General features: G+C 36.2%; 1 protein-coding gene and 1 long non-coding RNA gene across 4 annotated transcripts; one reads left to right on the top strand and one right to left on the bottom strand.

Annotated features, from left to right (window-relative positions):
• The first annotated feature begins 1,196 nt into the window (after positions 1 to 1,196).
• LOC126747810 (protein SERAC1) lies at positions 1,197 to 15,631 on the top strand. 2 transcript variants are annotated; one of them, XM_050456715.1, is made up of 8 exons: positions 1,197 to 1,374; positions 5,598 to 5,702; positions 5,893 to 6,023; positions 6,128 to 6,328; positions 11,525 to 11,873; positions 12,082 to 12,209; positions 12,272 to 12,430; positions 14,918 to 15,631. In XM_050456715.1, the coding sequence occupies exons 2-8, from the start codon at positions 5,608 to 5,610 to the stop codon at positions 15,199 to 15,201; spliced, it is 1,347 nt and encodes a 448-aa protein (XP_050312672.1). In that variant the 5' UTR covers positions 1,197 to 1,374; positions 5,598 to 5,607; the 3' UTR covers positions 15,202 to 15,631. The 2 variants fall into 2 exon arrangements, with proteins under 2 accessions (XP_050312672.1, XP_050312673.1); XM_050456716.1 differs by lacking the exon at positions 1,197 to 1,374 and adding an exon at positions 5,410 to 5,537.
• On the bottom strand, positions 12,830 to 14,831 carry LOC126747821 (uncharacterized). 2 transcript variants are annotated; one of them, XR_007664420.1, is made up of 3 exons: positions 14,702 to 14,831; positions 13,393 to 13,579; positions 12,830 to 13,205 (listed from the first exon to the last, which is right to left on the bottom strand). It is a non-coding gene; the product is annotated as an uncharacterized LOC126747821 (long non-coding RNA). The 2 variants fall into 2 exon arrangements; XR_007664421.1 differs by lacking the exon at positions 14,702 to 14,831 and adding an exon at positions 14,328 to 14,459.
• Positions 15,632 to 18,840: the final 3,209 nt, after the last annotated feature.

An 18,840-nucleotide genomic window follows, 5' to 3' on the forward strand; every position in this document is an offset into this window, starting at 1 on the left:
TCAAGAAACATCGGAGTCCATGGAGGTGTGTCTCGATGATTTAGGATAACTCCAGAAATTCTTAACTTAGAACGACGTTTTGTACTTCAAATTAAAGGTGGAACATTGGTCCAGCGAATACCGAAAACCATTTAAAAATATCTTAAAAACTTTCGTACTTATAAGGCAAAGTGTCTGCCTGTACCACTAAAGAGACATTTGAGTCCCTGGAGGTGTGTCTCGATGATTTAGGATAAGTCCAGGAATTCTTAACTTAGGAAGACGTTTTGTACCTTAAATTAAAGGTGGAACACCAGTCCAGCGAATACCGAAAACCATCTAAAAATATTTCAAAAACTTTCGGACTTATGAGGCAAAATGTCTGCCTGTACCACTAAAGAGACATTTGAGTCCCTGGGGGTGTGTCTCGATGACTTAGGATAACTCCACGAATTCTCAACTTACGAAGACGTTTTGCACCTTAAATCGAAGGCGGAACATCGGTCCATCGAATGCCGAAGGCCACTTTAAAACTTCATATAAGAAAAGCGCAAATCTCGGTCCTCAAAACCCTCAACAGCCTGGAAGAGCTCCCCCTCAGTTTCTTAGAAGACTTCAGAGAACATAGTTCATTCCAAACGCCTTAGATGCCTGGAATATCACTCTTAATTTAAAAAACAAATGGAACTCTCCCCCCCCCCCCCTTAAGTAGGACCACCTTCAATCGCCTGGAAGAAGTCTCAGGGTACTTTCAAGGTTATTCCAGGCATTTTTAGTGACTGAATTCCTCGGAAGGACTCGTCGTATAGTTACAGTTCCCGGGTGACGTCAAACGGGCGTATACAGGGTGGGCAAAGTGAGGCCTCGCGTGCACCGTGACCCATCGTGGCGTTCTCTTTCTCCCTTTAACTGAACGCTTTTGGAGCAAGAGAGAGAGAGACAAGACATAAACGGGAAGTCTTCAGTTGAGAAGGTATTTCTTGTGTCTGTGTCTCAGGTTGTCCTTGAAGCCACACTGTGTCTGTCTGTCGTTTGCGGCACCTTTAGTTTGCAGACGATACGACAATGATGAACGGAGTGACTGTATACGTCAGATGCGGGCATGTGAAGGCGAGAAAATAGGTCGGGAAAAGATCAATTTTTCCGTAGAATGACCCGAATGCGCGGCGCATTTGTTTTAAAATAAACGTGCGATAATGTGTATAAAATATATACGTAGGAGTCAGTGAACAAACGCGAACCTCATTCGTTGATGTCAACTCGGTTTTTTACGATTGTACCTACTAAACAATCAGTGCGCGGTTTATCTTATCGCTTCCTGCGAACGTTTTAATGAATTAATCACCCGATCGGCATTAGGGGAGTTAGCAGTGTTTTGTTCGATAGTTTAACGTCGTAAGTACCGTTTGCTTTCACTTTTAATCGAACAGGAAATTGGCGTATTATATAAACAAATTTTTTATTATAGGCACGTTATTAACAGTCTTATAAGTCAAGGTTCCTTCCTTTGCACGCTTATATCTCGAAAACCGCTTATACGACAAAGTGGTTGTATAAGGGTTTTTTTAAGGAAATTTAATTTGCTTAAATTTTGTTTATTACAAAAAATGTCATAGGACCAATGGTAACTGAGATATCAAACAAAATGCCTCACAATTCAATTTCCCTCCTCCCCCTCCTTTCTAGTCCTATATCTCAAAAACCGCTTATATGACGATATGGTAGTATAAGACTTTTTTAACGGAAATTTAATTTCCTTTAATTTTGTTCATTACAAAAAATGTCATAGGACCAATGGTAACTGAGATATCAAACAAAATGCCTCAGAATTCAAGTTCTCCTCATTTTCACTGCTATATCTCAAAAACCGCTAATATGACAGGATGGTTATATAAGACTTTTTTACCGGAAATTTAATTTTCTTTAATTTTGTTTATTACAAAAAATGTCATAGGACCAATGGTAACTGAGATATCAAACAAAATGCCTCAGAATTCAAGTTCTCCTCATTTTCACTGCTATATCTCAAAAACCGCTAATATGACAGGATGGTTATATAAGACTTTTTTACCGGAAATTTAATTTCCTTTAATATTGTTTATTACAAAAAATGTCATAGGACCAATGGTAACTGAGATATCAAACAAAATGCCTCAGAATTCAAGTTCTCCTCATTTTCACTGCTATATCTCAAAAACCGCTAATATGACAGGATGGTTATATAAGACTTTTTTACCGGAAATTTAATTTTCTTTAATTTTGTTTATTACAAAAAATGTCATAGGACCAATGGTAACTGAGATATCAAACAAAATGCCTCAGAATTCAAGCCCCCCCCTTTTCCTCATCTATATCTCAAAAACCGCTAATATGACAGGATGGCCGTATAAGACTTTTTTAACAGAAATTTAATTTCCTTTAATTTTGTTCATTACAAAAAATGTCATAGGACCAATGGTAACTGAGATATCAAACAAAATGCCTCACAATTCAATTTCCCTCCTCCCCCTCCTTTCTAGTCCTATATCTCAAAAACCGCTTATATGACGATATGGTAGTATAAGACTTTTTTAACGGAAATTTAATTTCCTTTAATTTTGTTCATTACAAAAAATGTCATAGGACCAATGGTAACTGAGATATCAAACAAAATGCCTCAGAATTCAAGTTCTCCTCATTTTCACTGCTATATCTCAAAAACCGCTAATATGACAGGATGGTTATATAAGACTTTTTTACCGGAAATTTAATTTTCTTTAATTTTGTTTATTACAAAAAATGTCATAGGACCAATGGTAACTGAGATATCAAACAAAATGCCTCAGAATTCAAGTTCTCCTCATTTTCACTGCTATATCTCAAAAACCGCTAATATGACAGGATGGTTATATAAGACTTTTTTACCGGAAATTTAATTTCCTTTAATATTGTTTATTACAAAAAATGTCATAGGACCAATGGTAACTGAGATATCAAACAAAATGCCTCAGAATTCAAGTTCTCCTCATTTTCACTGCTATATCTCAAAAACCGCTAATATGACAGGATGGTTATATAAGACTTTTTTACCGGAAATTTAATTTTCTTTAATTTTGTTTATTACAAAAAATGTCATAGGACCAATGGTAACTGAGATATCAAACAAAATGCCTCAGAATTCAAGCCCCCCCCTTTTCCTCATCTATATCTCAAAAACCGCTAATATGACAGGATGGCCGTATAAGACTTTTTTAACAGAAATTTAATTTCCTTTAATTTTGTTCATTACAAAAAATGTCATAGGACCAATGGTAACTGAGATATCAAACAAAATGCCTCACAATTCAATTTCCCTCCTCCCCCTCCTTTCTAGTCCTATATCTCAAAAACCGCTTATATGACGATATGGTAGTATAAGACTTTTTTAACGGAAATTTAATTTCCTTTAATTTTGTTCATTACAAAAAATGTCATAGGACCAATGGTAACTGAGATATCAAACAAAATGCCTCAGAATTCAAGTTCTCCTCATTTTCACTGCTATATCTCAAAAACCGCTAATATGACAGGATGGTTATATAAGACTTTTTTACCGGAAATTTAATTTTCTTTAATTTTGTTTATTACAAAAAATGTCATAGGACCAATGGTAACTGAGATATCAAACAAAATGCCTCAGAATTCAAGTTCTCCTCATTTTCACTGCTATATCTCAAAAACCGCTAATATGACAGGATGGTTATATAAGACTTTTTTACCGGAAATTTAATTTTCTTTAATTTTGTTTATTACAAAAAATGTCATAGGACCAATGGTAACTGAGATATCAAACAAAATGCCTCAGAATTCAAGTTCTCCTCAATTTCACTCCTATATCTCAAAAACCGTTAATATGACAGAATGGCTGTATAAGACTTTTTTAACAGAAATTTAATTTCCTTTAATTTTGTTTATTACAAAAAAAGTCATAGGACCAATGGTAACTGAGATATCAAACAAAATGCCTCAGAATTCAAGCTTCCCCCCTTTCCTCACCTATATCTCAAAAACCGCTAATATGACACGGTGGCTGTATAAGAGTTTTTTAACAGAAATTTAATTTCCTTTAATTTTGTTTATTACAAAAAATGTCATAGGACCAATGGTAACTGAGATATCAAACAAAATGCCTCAGAATTCAAGTTCCCCCCCTGTCCTCACCTATATCTCAAAAACCGCTAATATGACAGGATGGCTATATAAGAGTTTTTTAACGGAAATTTAATTTCTTTAATTTTGTTTATTACAAAAAATGTCATAGGACCAATGGTAACCGAGATACCGAACAAAATGCCTCAGAATTCAAGTTCTCCTCATTTCCTCTCCTATATCTCAAAAACCGCTTATATGACACGATGGCTATATAAGAGTTTTTTAACGGAAATTTAATTTCCTTTAATTTTGTTTATTACAAAAAATGTCATAGGACCAATGGTAACTAAGATATTAAACAAAATGCCTCAGAATTCAAGTTCTCCTCAATTTCACTCCTATATCTCAAAAACCGCTAATATGACAGGATGGCTGTATAAAACTTTTTTAACGGAAATTTAATTTCCTTTAATTTTGTTTATTACAAGAAATTTCATAGGACCAATGGTAACTGAGATATCAAACAAAATGCCTCAGAATTCAAGTTCTCCTCATTTTCACTCCTATATCTCAAAAACCGCTAATATGACAGGATGGCTGTATAAAAGTTTTTTAACGGAAATTTAATTTCCTTTAATTTTGTTCATTACAAAAAATACCGTAGGACCAATAGCAACCGAGATACGCTTAATTCTTTCCCACACTTTCATTTACAAAGCAAGTACCATCCCTACCAGCATATTAGTCAACACTTTTGAGGATAACTCAAGAAGTTATTGGGGGATTTTCAAAATTTTTTCAGTGAATTATAAGGGGTTCCCTAAGGATTCATTTAGTACCAAAAAATCCATTTTAAGCGCAAAATCCACCGAACTACAGCTGTTTGAAAATACAAAATAAAAATTCAACTTCTATCCGCGATAACTCAAAAACTATTACAGACATTTTAATGCGGGTTTCGCTCAAATTTGAGGGCATTCCCAAGGAACATTTTCATATAACAACAACTTCCGTGGCACAAGAACTTTCCGAGTTACACGCCCCAATAACATGGGACCATTCTTTCGAGAATTTTCGTTGACTTGGCACAGGCCTCCGATACAGTTCTCCCTAATTGCAACGTGTGTATCAAATAAATACGGTTTCAATTAAACAGGAAAACGGCATTTAATTCGACGGAGCTTTAAAGCGAAAGGTCACAGAGTGGACTTGAAAAACCACCAAACGTCAAGGTCATGACGTTTAAAAAAAAAATCCGAGCGAGTGAGGACTATTATTATTGTCTTCCTTTTTTATTTTATAATAGGGCAACCTCTTGTGTCTCTTTCTATACAAACCCGCACTTGCCAAAGGCTTTCGATAGGGTCTCATTGAATATCCGCTCGAGTAGTACCAAGGCCGAACCCATTCGATCAATAAATTATTCAATTGGCGTCACATTAACCGATGTAACAAGCAACAGTAGAATTAAATTGTTCATTTTTTTATTATTACATGTTCTGTTTCAGTTTAATTCAAATGATAGAAGAAGAGGAGGAACCGTCAATGATCAGGGCGGAGTTCAATGTGAGCGATAACAACGGGTGCCTGGTGGCGGTTCCAGGACCGTCAAGGTGAGTTTTCACGTCGAATTAATTGCTTACATAAGTCCAGCACGGATTAAGATAAGATAAGGAGCATATAATAATATATTCGTATTAGACATAGACAACAGGTTCATCTGCACCGATGGGCGAAATGTAGGGCCCGCCAGACCACCAGATCTAACGCCACTGACTTTTTTTCTTGTTTGTTTGTTCGCAGGGGATTATGGCTACAGAACGTAATCTACAGCTTGCGGTACCACGTGGTTCCCGCCCTGGCCGCATTTTTGGCCAACAGCATCTACAGATCTTTGGCGCCCCTTCAACGAATACCGCTCAGCTTACCCTCAGGTAAATCGAGTTAAAATATAATATGCCTCTGTCTCTATCTCTCCTGCATAGATATATGAGGGTGAAAGAGAGATGCAATATGTAGTAACTTTTTTGGTTCGAAGGTGTGGTGAGAATAAGGTTCAGGAGGACAACGAAGAGGCGGTTGGCGGTGACGGATGGGGCGGAGCGGCACGGGGGCGGCGGTTCCGATGTTGTTGAAAATGACACCCTTGCCGAAAGGTGTGTTAGGTGCGAGGTGCTGCACGAGCCCCCGGGGGGCGCTGCCTCCGCAGACGTCATTTTTATACACGGATTGCACGGAGGTAATGATTATTTATTGGCCCTACTAGAAGCGCTATTGATTTTTGGTGCAGAGGGATGTTTTTGCCCTCTAAATGATCCTTGGGAAGTTCTTAATGTTTGTGTGAAAAAATAATGAAAATATCTTGAGTGGTTCCGGAGTTATGGAGGAAAATGTCCCTTGATGTTGCACTTTGGTGGTTCTTGGACCTTGAAGGACGAAATTGCCTCTAACTCAAAGGGTTTTTGAGGTACAGGAGTCGTTTTGGTATGAAATCATTGGGAAATAAACGCCTTTTCTTAGGAAAAAATCCTTTTAACCCATTTCCGATTATTTCTCAAAATATGAGCATGAAAAGTGAGAAATTACTAAAAAAATTGGCAAAAAAATATGCCTCAACCAAAAGTGCCATAGCATCCGGAATTTTTGGCCTAGAACAACGTTTTTACCCTCAAATCCATCCTCAGGGATCCCACTATACTACTGTGAAAAAATCATGAGAATATTCCCAGTGGTTCCCAAGTTATACCGAAATATGTCTACCAGTGTCTAAAAACCTTGATGTTGCAATCTGAGTTACAATAACTCAAATTCGGCAGCTCTTGGACCTTGTTGGACAAAATTGCCTCTAACTCAAAAAGTTTTTGAGTTATAAAAAGCGTTTTGGTATCGAATTGTTGGAAAACAAACACACTTTCTTGTGCAAAAACTCTTTTAAATCAATTCCATTTATTTATCAAAATATCGTCAAGAAAAGTGAACATTTAGTATGAAAATTTGAAAAAAAACATGCCTCAACCAAAAGTGCCATAACTTCTGGAATTTTTTGTCTAGAACGCCGTTTTTACCCTCAAATCCATCCTCAGGGATCCCGTTAAATTACTGTGAAAAAATCATGAAAATATTCCCAGTAGTTCCCAAGTTATACCTAAATATGTCCACCAGTGTCTAAAAACCTTGATGTTGCAACCTGAGTTACAATAACTCAAATTCGGTGGGTCTTGGACCCTGATGGACAAAAATGCCTCTAACTCAAAAAGTTTTTGAGTTATAAAAAGCGTTTTGGTATCGAATTGCAGGAAAACAAACACACTTTCTTGTGCAAAAACTCTTTTAAGTCAATTCCAATTATTTATCAAAATATCGTCAAGAAAAGTGGACATTCGGTATGAAAATTTGCAAAAAAACATGCCTCAACCAAAAGTGGCATAACTTCCGGAATTCTTGGCCTAGAACGACGTTTTTACCCTCAAATCCATCCTCAGGGATCCCATTATATTATCGTGAAAAAATCATGAAAATATTCCCAGTGGTTCCCAAGTTATACCCAAAAATGTCCAGTGATACCTAAAAATCTTGATGTTGCAATATGAGTTTCAAAAACTCAAATTTGGTGGGTCTTGGACCTTGTTGGACAAAATTGCCTCTAACTCATAAAGTTTTTGAGTTATAAAAAGCGTTTTGGTATCGAATTGTTGGAAAACAAACACACTTTCTTGTGCAAAAACTCTTTTAAATCAATTCCATTTATTTATCAAAATATCGTCAAGAAAAGTGAACATTTAGTATGAAAATTTGAAAAAAAACATGCCTCAACCAAAAGTGCCATAACTTCTGGAATTTTTGGTCTAGAACGCCGTTTTTACCCTCAAATCCATCCTCAGGGATCCCGTTAAATTACTGTGAAAAAATCATGAAAATATTCCCAGTAGTTCCCAAGTTATACCTAAATATGTCCACCAGTGTCTAAAAACCTTGATGTTGCAACCTGAGTTACAATAACTCAAATTCGGTGGGTCTTGGACCCTGATGGACAAAAATGCCTCTAACTCAAAAAGTTTTTGAGTTATAAAAAGCGTTTTGGTATCGAATTGCAGGAAAACAAACACACTTTCTTGTGCAAAAACTCTTTTAAGTCAATTCCAATTATTTATCAAAATATCGTCAAGAAAAGTGGACATTCGGTATGAAAATTTGCAAAAAAACATGCCTCAACCAAAAGTGGCATAACTTCCGGAATTCTTGGCCTAGAACGACGTTTTTACCCTCAAATCCATCCTCAGGGATCCCATTATATTATCGTGAAAAAATCATGAAAATATTCCCAGTGGTTCCCAAGTTATACCCAAAAATGTCCAGTGATACCTAAAAATCTTGATGTTGCAATATGAGTTTCAAAAACTCAAATTTGGTGGGTCTTGGACCTTGTTGGACAAAATTGCCTCTAACTCATAAAGTTTTTGAGTTATAAAAAGCGTTTTGGTATCGAATTGTTGGAAAACAAACACACTTTCTTGTGCAAAAACTCTTTTAAGTCAATTCCAATTATTCATCAAAATATCGTCAAGAAAAGTGGACATTCGGTATGAAAATTTGCAAAAAAACATGCCTCAACCAAAAGTGCCCTAGCATCCGGAATTTTTGGCCTAGAGCGACGTTTTTACCCTTAAATCCATCCTCAGGGATCCCGTTAAATTAGTGTGAAAAAATCATGAAAATGTACCCAGTGGTTCTCAAGTTATGACAAAAAAACGGACTCGTATAAAAATCCGAGTCAAGTCAAAATTATATGCAATTGAAGGTCAAGTTTAAATCGAGTAAAGGTCAGGTCAAGGTCAAATTTCGAAAAACTGCTCTTCGCATTCCATTAATTAATTCTTAAAAAAAAAAAACACGTGCAAGTGAATTGGTGACCTTGCAATTCATTATCAAGGGATCTTGAAGGTCAAAAGGTCAATTTATTTTGACGCCTCTCCCGTAATTTTTATTTAATTCTTCATATTTTTATGTTGAATTTGTTTTTTTTTTCAATTTTTTAAGCGACCTTGACAAGGTCAAATTTTGAAAAAAAAGCTCGTCATAAAAATAAGTGCAATTTTCAAGTCAAGATCAAACGAAAGTCGGTCCGAGGTCAAGTCAAGATCACGTGAAGGTCAAATTTTAAAAAAAGTGCCCTTCAGAGCTCAATTAATTAATTTTTTAAACGACAAACAAGCGCGAGTGAATTGGAGGTTTTCAAGGACACTTGAAAGTCAAAAGGTCAATTTTTTCAATGGAATCCTCCCCCCCCTCTTAATTTTATTTGAGTTTTGACATTTTTACGTTGAATTTGTTTTTTTTAAAGCGACCTTGACAAGGTCAAATCAAGTGAAGGTCAAGCAAAGGTGAAATTTTGAAAAAGTGCCCGTCAAAGTCCAGTAGTTCTTAAAAAATCAGTAAAAGTGCAGGTCGAAGTCAAGTGCAAGGTCAATTGAAGGTTAAGTCAAATTTTTTAAAAAAGTGTTTTTAAAATTGTTTTTTAAAAAAGACGACCTTGACAAGGTCATGGCAAGTTCAAGCCGTTCGCGTGACCTTGAAAATGAACTTCAAGGTCAAATTCGTTTCTTCTTGGGGGTTTTCGTTAATTTTTCAAGAATAGCGAAAATTTCCTAAAAAAAATCGGCAAAAATTATGCCTCTGCTAAAAGTTCCATAACTTTTGAAATTTTAGTTGTAGGACGACGTTTTTACCCTCAAATCCATCCTCAGGAATCTCACTATATTACTGTGAAAAAATCATGAAAATATTCCCAGTGGTTCCCAAGTTATACCCCAAACTGTCTAGTGATACCTAAAAATCTTGATGTTGCAATATGAGTTTCAAAAACTCAAATTCGGTGGGTCTTGGACCCCGATGGACAAAATTGCCTCCAACTCAAAGAGTTTTTGAGGTACAAAAGTCGTTTTGGTATGGAATTGTTCGGGAAGAAACGCACTTTCTTGCACTAAAACCCTTTTAATCCAGTTCCAATTATTTCTCAAAACATTAACCAAAAAAGTGAGAATTTACTAAGGAAATTGATAAAAAAACATGCCTCAACCAAAAGTGCCATAACTTCCGGAATTTTTGGCCTACAACGACGTTTTTACCCTCAAATCCATCCTCAGGAATCCCACTATATTACTGTGAAAAAATTATGAAAATATTCCCAGTGGTTCCCAAGTTATACCCAAAAATGTCCAGTGATACCTAAAAAATTTGATGTAGCAATATAAGTTTCAAAAACTCAAATTCGGTGGGTCTTGGACCCCGATGGACAAAAATGCCTCCAACTTAGAGAGTTTTTGAGGTACAAAAATCGTTTTGGTATGGAATTGTTTGGGAAGAAACGCACTTTCTTGTACTAAAACCCTTTTACTCCAGTTCCAATTATTTCTCGAAATATTAACCAGAAAAGTGAGAATTTACTAAAGACATTGATAAAAAAAACATGCCTCAACCAAAAGTGCTGTAACTTCCGGAATTTTTGGCCTAAAACGACGTTTTTACCCTCAAATCCATCCTCAGGAATCTCACTATGTTACAGTGAAAAAATCATGAAAATATTCCCAGTGGTTCCCAAGTTATACCCCAAAATGTCCAGTGATACCTAAAAATCTTGATGTTGCAATATGAGTTTCAAAAACTCAAATTCGGTGGGTCTTGGACCCTGATGGACAAAATTGCCTCTAACTCAAAGAGTTTTTGAGGTACAAAAATCGTTTTGGTACGGAATTGTTCGGGAAGAAACGCACTTTCTTGCACTAAAACCCTTTTAATCCAGTTCCAATTATTTCTCAAAATATTAACCAGAAAAGTGAGAATTTACTAAAAACATTGATAAAAAAAACATGCCTCAACCAAAAGTGCCATAACGTCCGGAACTTTTGGCCTAGAACGACGTTTTTACTCTCAAATCCATTCTCAGGAATCCCATTATATTACTGTGAAAAAATGATGAAAATATTCCCAGTGGTTCCCAAGTTATACCCAAAAATGTCCAGTGATACCTAAAAATCTTGATGTTGCAATATGAGTTTCAAAAACTCAAATTTGGTCGGTCTTGGACCCCGATGGGCAAAATTGCCTCTAACTCAGAGAGTTTTTGAGGTACAAAAATCGTTTTGGTATGGAATTGTTCAGAAAGAAACGCACTTTCTTGCACTAAAACCCTTTTAATCCAGTTCCAATTATTTCTCTAAATATTAACCAAAAAAGTGAGAATTTACTACGGACATTGATAAAAAAACATGCCTCGACCAAAAGTGCCATAACTTCCGGAATTTTTGACCTAGAACGACGTTTTTACCCTCAAATCCATCCTCAGGAATCCCACTATATTACTGTGAAAAAATTATGAAAATATTCCCAGTGGTTCCTGATTTACAGACCTGTAAACACGATAAACGACATTTTTAAGGTCTGGACAAAACCTGGACCCAGGGTACCTGGCGCCAAAAGAGCGCCAAACTGCAAGACCTCGAACCCCCGGAACGTGAGGGTCCACTCAAACGGACAATAACGAACCTCTACACGTCGATACCGACGAAAGTGAGGAGGAAAACGAGCAACGAGAACCCGATCAATATAGAGGGAACCAGTGAGGTTCGGATAGCAGAAGAGGTGGAGCAGGAGGAGGAGGAGGAGGACATTAGCCGATGTTGGCCCAAAGATTGGCTACCGCTGGATTGTCCGGGGGTCCGCATATTGGCCATTAATTATACCACCGATAAGCTGTGGAGGCCTCTATGGGAGAAAATGACGCACAGGTAAACGCAGTCACATGTTTTAATAGATATACAGGCCTGGCACACTTAATTCTAACACATAAAGTCTATTATATAAGTTCATTAGTAGACCCCTCGACGTTTCTATCCTTGTCTCTCTCTAACTTAAGAGTATATATAGCAAGTGCGCACGCAAGACCTTAGTTTGCCCTACCGGTATATCGAATAAACTCGAAATATTCTTGCGCAGAACCGACCTACCGGCACGCAGTAAAGAGATGACCGACGAGTTGATGCGGCACCGAGTGGGAGAGAGACCGATAGTGTGGGTGGGACACTCGAAGGGCGGCCTCTACATCAAACAGATCCTGCTTTACGGTAAATTTTGCATCTTTTTAAGAGTTGACACGTTGCACCGGCGACGTTTCTGTCCTTCTCAGGTGCACGGGCGAGAGACGAGGGCGACGAGGCGCGCGGCAACATTTACAAACAAACGAGGGCGATCATGTTTTACAGTGTTCCCCACAAGGGGTCGCCTATAGCGGACATGACGTTCCCGTTCTTCCGGAGGAGCATCGAGGTCCTAGAGGTGCGCACAAGTAAGTTTTCTTTGCGCGCAAGTCAATGGTAAGAGGAAGTCAAGGTGAAGGAAGGTCGTGCCGGTACATTTTGGCTTATAAGTCGAAAAGTTTTTAAGATATTTTACAATGGTTTTCGGCATTCGCTGGGCCGATGTTCCGCCTTTAATTTAAGGTATAAAACGTCTTTCTAAGTTGAGAATTGGTGGAGTTATCCTAAGTCATCCAGACACACCTCCGTGGACTCGAATGTCTCTTGACTGATATGGCCAGACACTTTGCCTTATAACTCCAAAAGTTTTCCAGATATTTTAAGATAGTCTTCAGCATTCGCTAGCCCAATCCTCTACCATTAATTCGAGATACAAAACATCTTCCTAAGTTAATAATTCCAGGACTTATCCTAAGTCATCCAGACACACCTCCGTGGACTCGAATGTCTCTTGACTGACATGGCCAGACACTTTGCCTCATAACTCCAAAGGTTTTACAGATATTTTAAAACGGTTTTCAGCATTCGCTAGTCCAATCCTCCACCATCAATTTGAGATACAAAACATCTTCCTAGGTTAATAATTCCTGGACTTATCCTAAGTCATCCAGACACACCTCCGTGGACTCGAATGTCTCTTGACTGATATGGTCAGACATTTTGCCTCATAACTCCAAAAGTTTTCCAGATATTTTAAAACGGTTTTCAGTATTCGCTAGCCCAATCCTCTACCATCAATTCGAGATACAAAGCATCTTCCTAAATTAAAAATTCCTGGACTTATCCTAAGTCATCCAGACACACCTCCGTGGACTCGAAAGTCTCTTGACTGACATGGCCAAACATTTTGCCTCATAACTCCAACAGTTTTCCAGATATTTTAAAACGGTTTTCAACATTCGCTAGCCCAATGTTCCACCATCAATTTGACATACAAAACATCTTCCTAAGTTAAGAATTCCTGGACTTATCCTAAGTCATCGAGACACACCTCCGTGAACTCGAATGTCTCTTGACTGACATGGCCAGACACTTTGCCTCATAACTCCAAAAGTTTTCCAGATATTTTAAAACGGTTTTCAGCATACGCTAGCCCAATGTTCCACCATCAATTCGAGATACAAAACATCTTCCTAAGTTAAGAATTCCAGGACTTATCCTAAGTCATCGAGACACACCTCCGTGGACTCGAATGTCTCTTGACTGATATGGTCAGACATTTTGCCTCATAACTCCAAAAGTTTTCCAGATATTTTAAAACCGTTTTCAGCATTCGCTAGCCCAATCCTCCACAATCAATTTAAGGTACAAAACGTCTTCCTAAGTTAAGAATTCCAGGACTTATCCTAAGTCATCGAGACACACCTCCGTGGACTCGAATGTCTCTTGACTGATATGGTCAGACATTTTGCCTCATAACTCCAAAAGTTTTCCAGATATTTTAAAACCGTTTTCAGCATTCGCTAGCCCAATCCTCCACAATCAATTTAAGGTACAAAACGTCTTCCTAAGTTAAGAATTCCAGGACTTATCCTAAGTCATCGAGACACACCTCCGTGGACTCGAATGTCTCTTGACTGATATGGTCAGACATTTTGCCTCATAACTCCAAAAGTTTTCCAGATATTTTAAAACCGTTTTCAGCATTCGCTAGCCCAATCCTCCACAATCAATTTAAGGTACAAAACGTCTTCCTAAGTTAAGAATTCCAGGACTTATCCTAAGTCATCGAGACACACCTCCGTGGACTCGAATGTCTCTTGACTGATATGGTCAGACATTTTGCCTCATAACTCCAAAAGTTTTCCAGATATTTTAAAACCGTTTTCAGCATTCGCTAGTCCAATCCTCCACAATCAATTTAAGGTACAAAACGTCTTCCTAAGTTAAGAATTCCTGGACTTATTCTAAGTCATCGAGACCCACCTCCGTGGACTCGAATGTCTCTTGACTGATATGGTCAGACATTTTGCCTCATAACTCCAAAAGTTTTCCAGATATTTTAAAACGGTTTTCAGTAGTCGCTAGTCCAATCCTCCCCCATTAATTCGAGATACAAAACATCTTCCTAAGTTAATAATTCCTGGACTTATCCTAAGTCATCGAGACACACCTCCGTGGACTCGAATGTCTCTTGACTGATATGGTCAGACATTTTGCCTCATAACTCCAAAAGTTTTCCAGATATTTTAAGATAGTCTTCAGCATTCGCTAGCCCAATCCTCCACCATCAATTCGAGATACAAAACATCTTCCTAAGTTAATAATTCCTGGACTTATCCTAAGTCATCCAGACCCACCTCCGTGGACTCGAATGTCTCTTAACTGACATGGCCAGACACTTTGCCTCATAACTCCAAAAGTTTTCCAGATATTATAAAACGGTTTTCAGCATTCGCTAGCCCAATATTCCCCCATCAATCCGAGATACAAAACATCTTCCTAAATTAATAATTCCTGGACTTATCCGAAGTAATCGAGACCCGACTCCCTCTAACTAAAACATTCATTTCCAGACTGCGAGTTCGTCCTAAACCTCCACAAACGGTTCCTGGAAATGCTCCGGGAGGAACAGGGAACCAAACCGGAAATATTCAGTTTCATAGACACGGAAAACACCCCGGTGGGGTTCACCTCGCTCAAATTTATTTCCTACGAATCGGCCGATCCGGACGTGGGGGTCAAGTGCGACGTGCCCCTGGACCATAGGGAGATCTGCAAACCGGCGGGACGCGACTGCTTCCTCTACTTGGAGTTGGTCCGGTTGATCAGACGGTCGGTTTTGAATGAAACGTCCTGAGGGAGCAGAGGGGTGAGAAACTTTCACGCTTACGCACCCCCTGGGGGTGGAACGAGGAATTTTTAAGTGAGGTTATGACTGTGATCGTTTTTATATAGTGAGAGAGGATTTATTCCTCCGGGTTATTGTTACTTTAGATTCTACGATAAAAGCTAGTAGTATACAGGGCGGCCAATGAAACAAAAAATCCAATGGGTTTAGGTCTGGCGGCCGAGCGGTCCTATAAGAAAATTTCCGTTTTTCAATAAACCCTCGTACTATTTATCTGGTCAACTAATTGTTGCCGCACGCGAGGTCCAAGTTGGCCGGACCTGTATATAATAAAATAAACCGAGGGCCGCCCTGTATATACACACACACACACACACAAATTGGCCTGGATTATTATTTTGTTGAATATTAATTTATTAATAAACGATTAGGAAACCGATGGGGTTGTTTTATTTTCTTGGACCTGGGAAGTGATTTTTCATTTATTCCGGACGGTCGGGGGTGTTTCTCACAGCGGTTAAGGTCGGGTTCATTTTCCGGATATCTTTTGACCATGACGAGTTAGAATGACGAAACTGGTTTTGTTTAGTAGGAAATTGTGCGTTCTTTAATATCGATGGGGGCCATTAAAGTGGTAGAGTGAATAGGAATCGAGATATCGAGCGTGCGAGTTTGGGATGTTTATAGGTTATGAGCAGAGAAAGTTATGATTTTTTTTTTCTGGAAAACTATTGGTTGGAGAAAAAAATTGTTTTAATAAAAGTTGTTTAGAGTTTCGGTGCGCATCTTATGCAGTAAAAAAATAATTTTTAAATTCAATAGTTTTCTAGAAAATTGAGGAAAACTCTTAAACAGTTTTTCCTCATTTTCTCGAAAACTATTGGGAAAATGGAAAATTTTCTTTCGGCATCGGATTTCCAATCAAAAATGGAACAAATTATGTAGAATAAGATTTTGCCGTAAATCTCAAAATAAAAGAGTTATGGAGGATTTAAAAAAAAAATAAAAATTTTTGAGTCAAAATTGTAAAAAAATAATTTTTCGAAAAAAATTTTTTTTTTTTTTGGAAATGGATAAAGAGCTCAAAAAACGTTAAAAAAGTCTTATAAAACTTTTTTGAAAAATGTACCTGTAAAAAGTTATACCCAAAAAAGTCTTTCTCAAAAAATCAAAGGGGGGTACCTAGGAAAATGTCCGGAATTTCGGTTTTTAATTTTTTTCTGGAAAACTATTAGTTGGAGAAAAAAATTGTTCAAACAAAAGTTGTTTGGAATTTCAGTGCGCATCAGATGCAATAAAAAAATAATTTTTAAGTTCAATAGTTTTCCGGAAAATTGAGGAAAACTCTCAAACAGTTTTTCCTCATTTTCTCGAAAACTATTGGGAAAATGGAAAATTTTCTTTTAGCATTCGATTCCTATTCAAAAATAGAATAAATTATGTAGAATAACATTTTGTCCAAAATTGATAAATAAAGGAGTTATGGAGGATTTTTGAAAAAATTGAAAATTTTTGGGTCAAAATTGTAAAAAAAAAATTTTTTTGTAAATTTTTTTTTTTTTTTGGAAATAGATAAATTGCTCAAAAAACTTCAAAAAAGTCTTATAAAACTTTTTTGAAAAATGTACCTGTAAAAAGTTATACCCCAAAAAGTGTCGCTCAAAAAATCCAAAGGGGTACCTCTGGAAAAATGTTCTTAAGTTCGGTTTTTAATTTTTTTCTGGAAAACTATTGGTTGGAGAAAAAAATTTTTTAAACAAAACTTGTTTGGAATATTAATGCGCATCTTATGCTGTAAAAAAATAATTTTTAAATTCAATAGTTTTCTAGAAAATTGAGGAAAACTTTTAAACAGTTTTTCCTCATTTTCTCGAAAACTATTGGGAATATTGAAAATTTTCTTTTAGCATTGGATTCCCAATCAAAAACGGAACAAATTATGTAAAATAAGATTTTGCCGTAAATCTCAAAATAAAAGAGTTATAAAGGATTTATAAAAATATGAAAAATTTTTGGGTCAAAATTGTGAAAAAAAATTTTTTTCGAAAAAAATTTTTTTTTTGGAAATGGATAAAGAGCTCAAAAAACATCAAAAAAGTCTTATAAGACTTTTTTGAAAAATGTACCTGTAAAAAGTTATACCCAAAAAAGTGTCCCTCAAAAAATCCAAAGGGGTACCCCTGGAAAAATGTTCATAATTTCGGTTTTTATTTTTTTTCTGGAAAACTATTCGTTGGAGAAAAAAATTGTTTAAACAAAAGTTGTTTGGAATTTCAATGCGCATCAGATGCAATAGAAAAATAATTTTTAAGTTTAACAGTTTTCCAGAAAATTGAGAAAAACCTTTGAACAGTTTTTCCTCGTTTTCTGGAAAACTATTGGGAATATAAAAAATTTTCTTTCAGAATTGGATTCCTACTCAAAAATAGAACAAACGATAAAGAACGACATTTAGTCGAAAAATGAAAAATAAAGAAGTTATAAAAGATTTAATACAAAAGCAGTGTTAATAATTTAAAGGTTATATAAAAAAATAGTGATTTTGCAGAACAATTTTTACTGGTAAAGTTTGTGGGGTGGGTGGGGGGCTAAGGGTAGTTTTATTAAAAAAACGGTTTTTATCTTTTATAAAAAAAATTGTTTTTCAAAAAAATTACCCTTAACCCCCCCACCCACCCCACAGACTTTACCAGTAAAAATTCTTCTGCAAAATTACTATTTTATGTATTAAATCTTTTATAACTTCTTTATTTTTCATTTTTCGACTAAATGTCATTCTTTATCATTTGTTCTATTTTTTAATAGGAATCCAATACCGAAAGAAAATTTTCCATTTTCCCAATAGTTTTCGAGAAAATGAGGAAAAACTGTTTAAGAGTTTTCCTCAATTTTCCGGAAAACTGCTGGACTTAAAAATTATTTTTCTATTGGATCTGATGCGCATTGACGTTCCAAACAACTCTTATTTAAACAATTTTTTTCTCCAACCAATAGTTTTCCAGAAAAAAAATAAAAACGAAAATTATGGACATTTTTCCAGGGGTACCCCTTTCGACTTTTTTAGAAAGACTTTTTTGGGTATAACTTTTTTTTGGTACATTTTTCAAAAAAATGTTATGAGACTTTTTTGAAGTATTTTGAATGATCTATCGATTTACCAAAAAATAATTCAATTTTTTCAAAAAAAAATTTTTTTCAATTTTTCAGCCAAAAATTTTTTAATTTTTCAAAAACTCTCCATAACTCCTTTATCTTTCGATTTAGGGCAAAAAGTTATTCTTTATGATTTATTCTATTTTTAATTTAGAATTTAATGGTAAAAGAAAATCTGCAATACCCCCATTAGTTTTCCAGAAAATGAGGAAAAACTGTTTAGAGGTTTTTCCCAATTTTCTCAAAAACTGTTGGACCCAAAAATTATTTTTTTATAGCATCTGATGCGCATTGAGATTCCAAACAACTTTTGTTTAAACAATTTTTTTCTCCAACCAATAGTTTTCCAGAAAAAAAATAAAAACGAAAATTATGGACATTTTTCCAGGGGTACCCCTTTGGACTTTTTTAGAAAGACTTTTTTGGGTATAACTTTTTTTTGGTACATTTTTCAAAAAAATGTTATAAGACTTTTTTGAAGTGTTTTGAATGATC

Source organism: Anthonomus grandis, chromosome 20 (assembly GCF_022605725.1).
Source record: "Anthonomus grandis grandis chromosome 20, icAntGran1.3, whole genome shotgun sequence".
Classification (NCBI taxonomy): domain Eukaryota; kingdom Metazoa; phylum Arthropoda; class Insecta; order Coleoptera; family Curculionidae; genus Anthonomus; species Anthonomus grandis.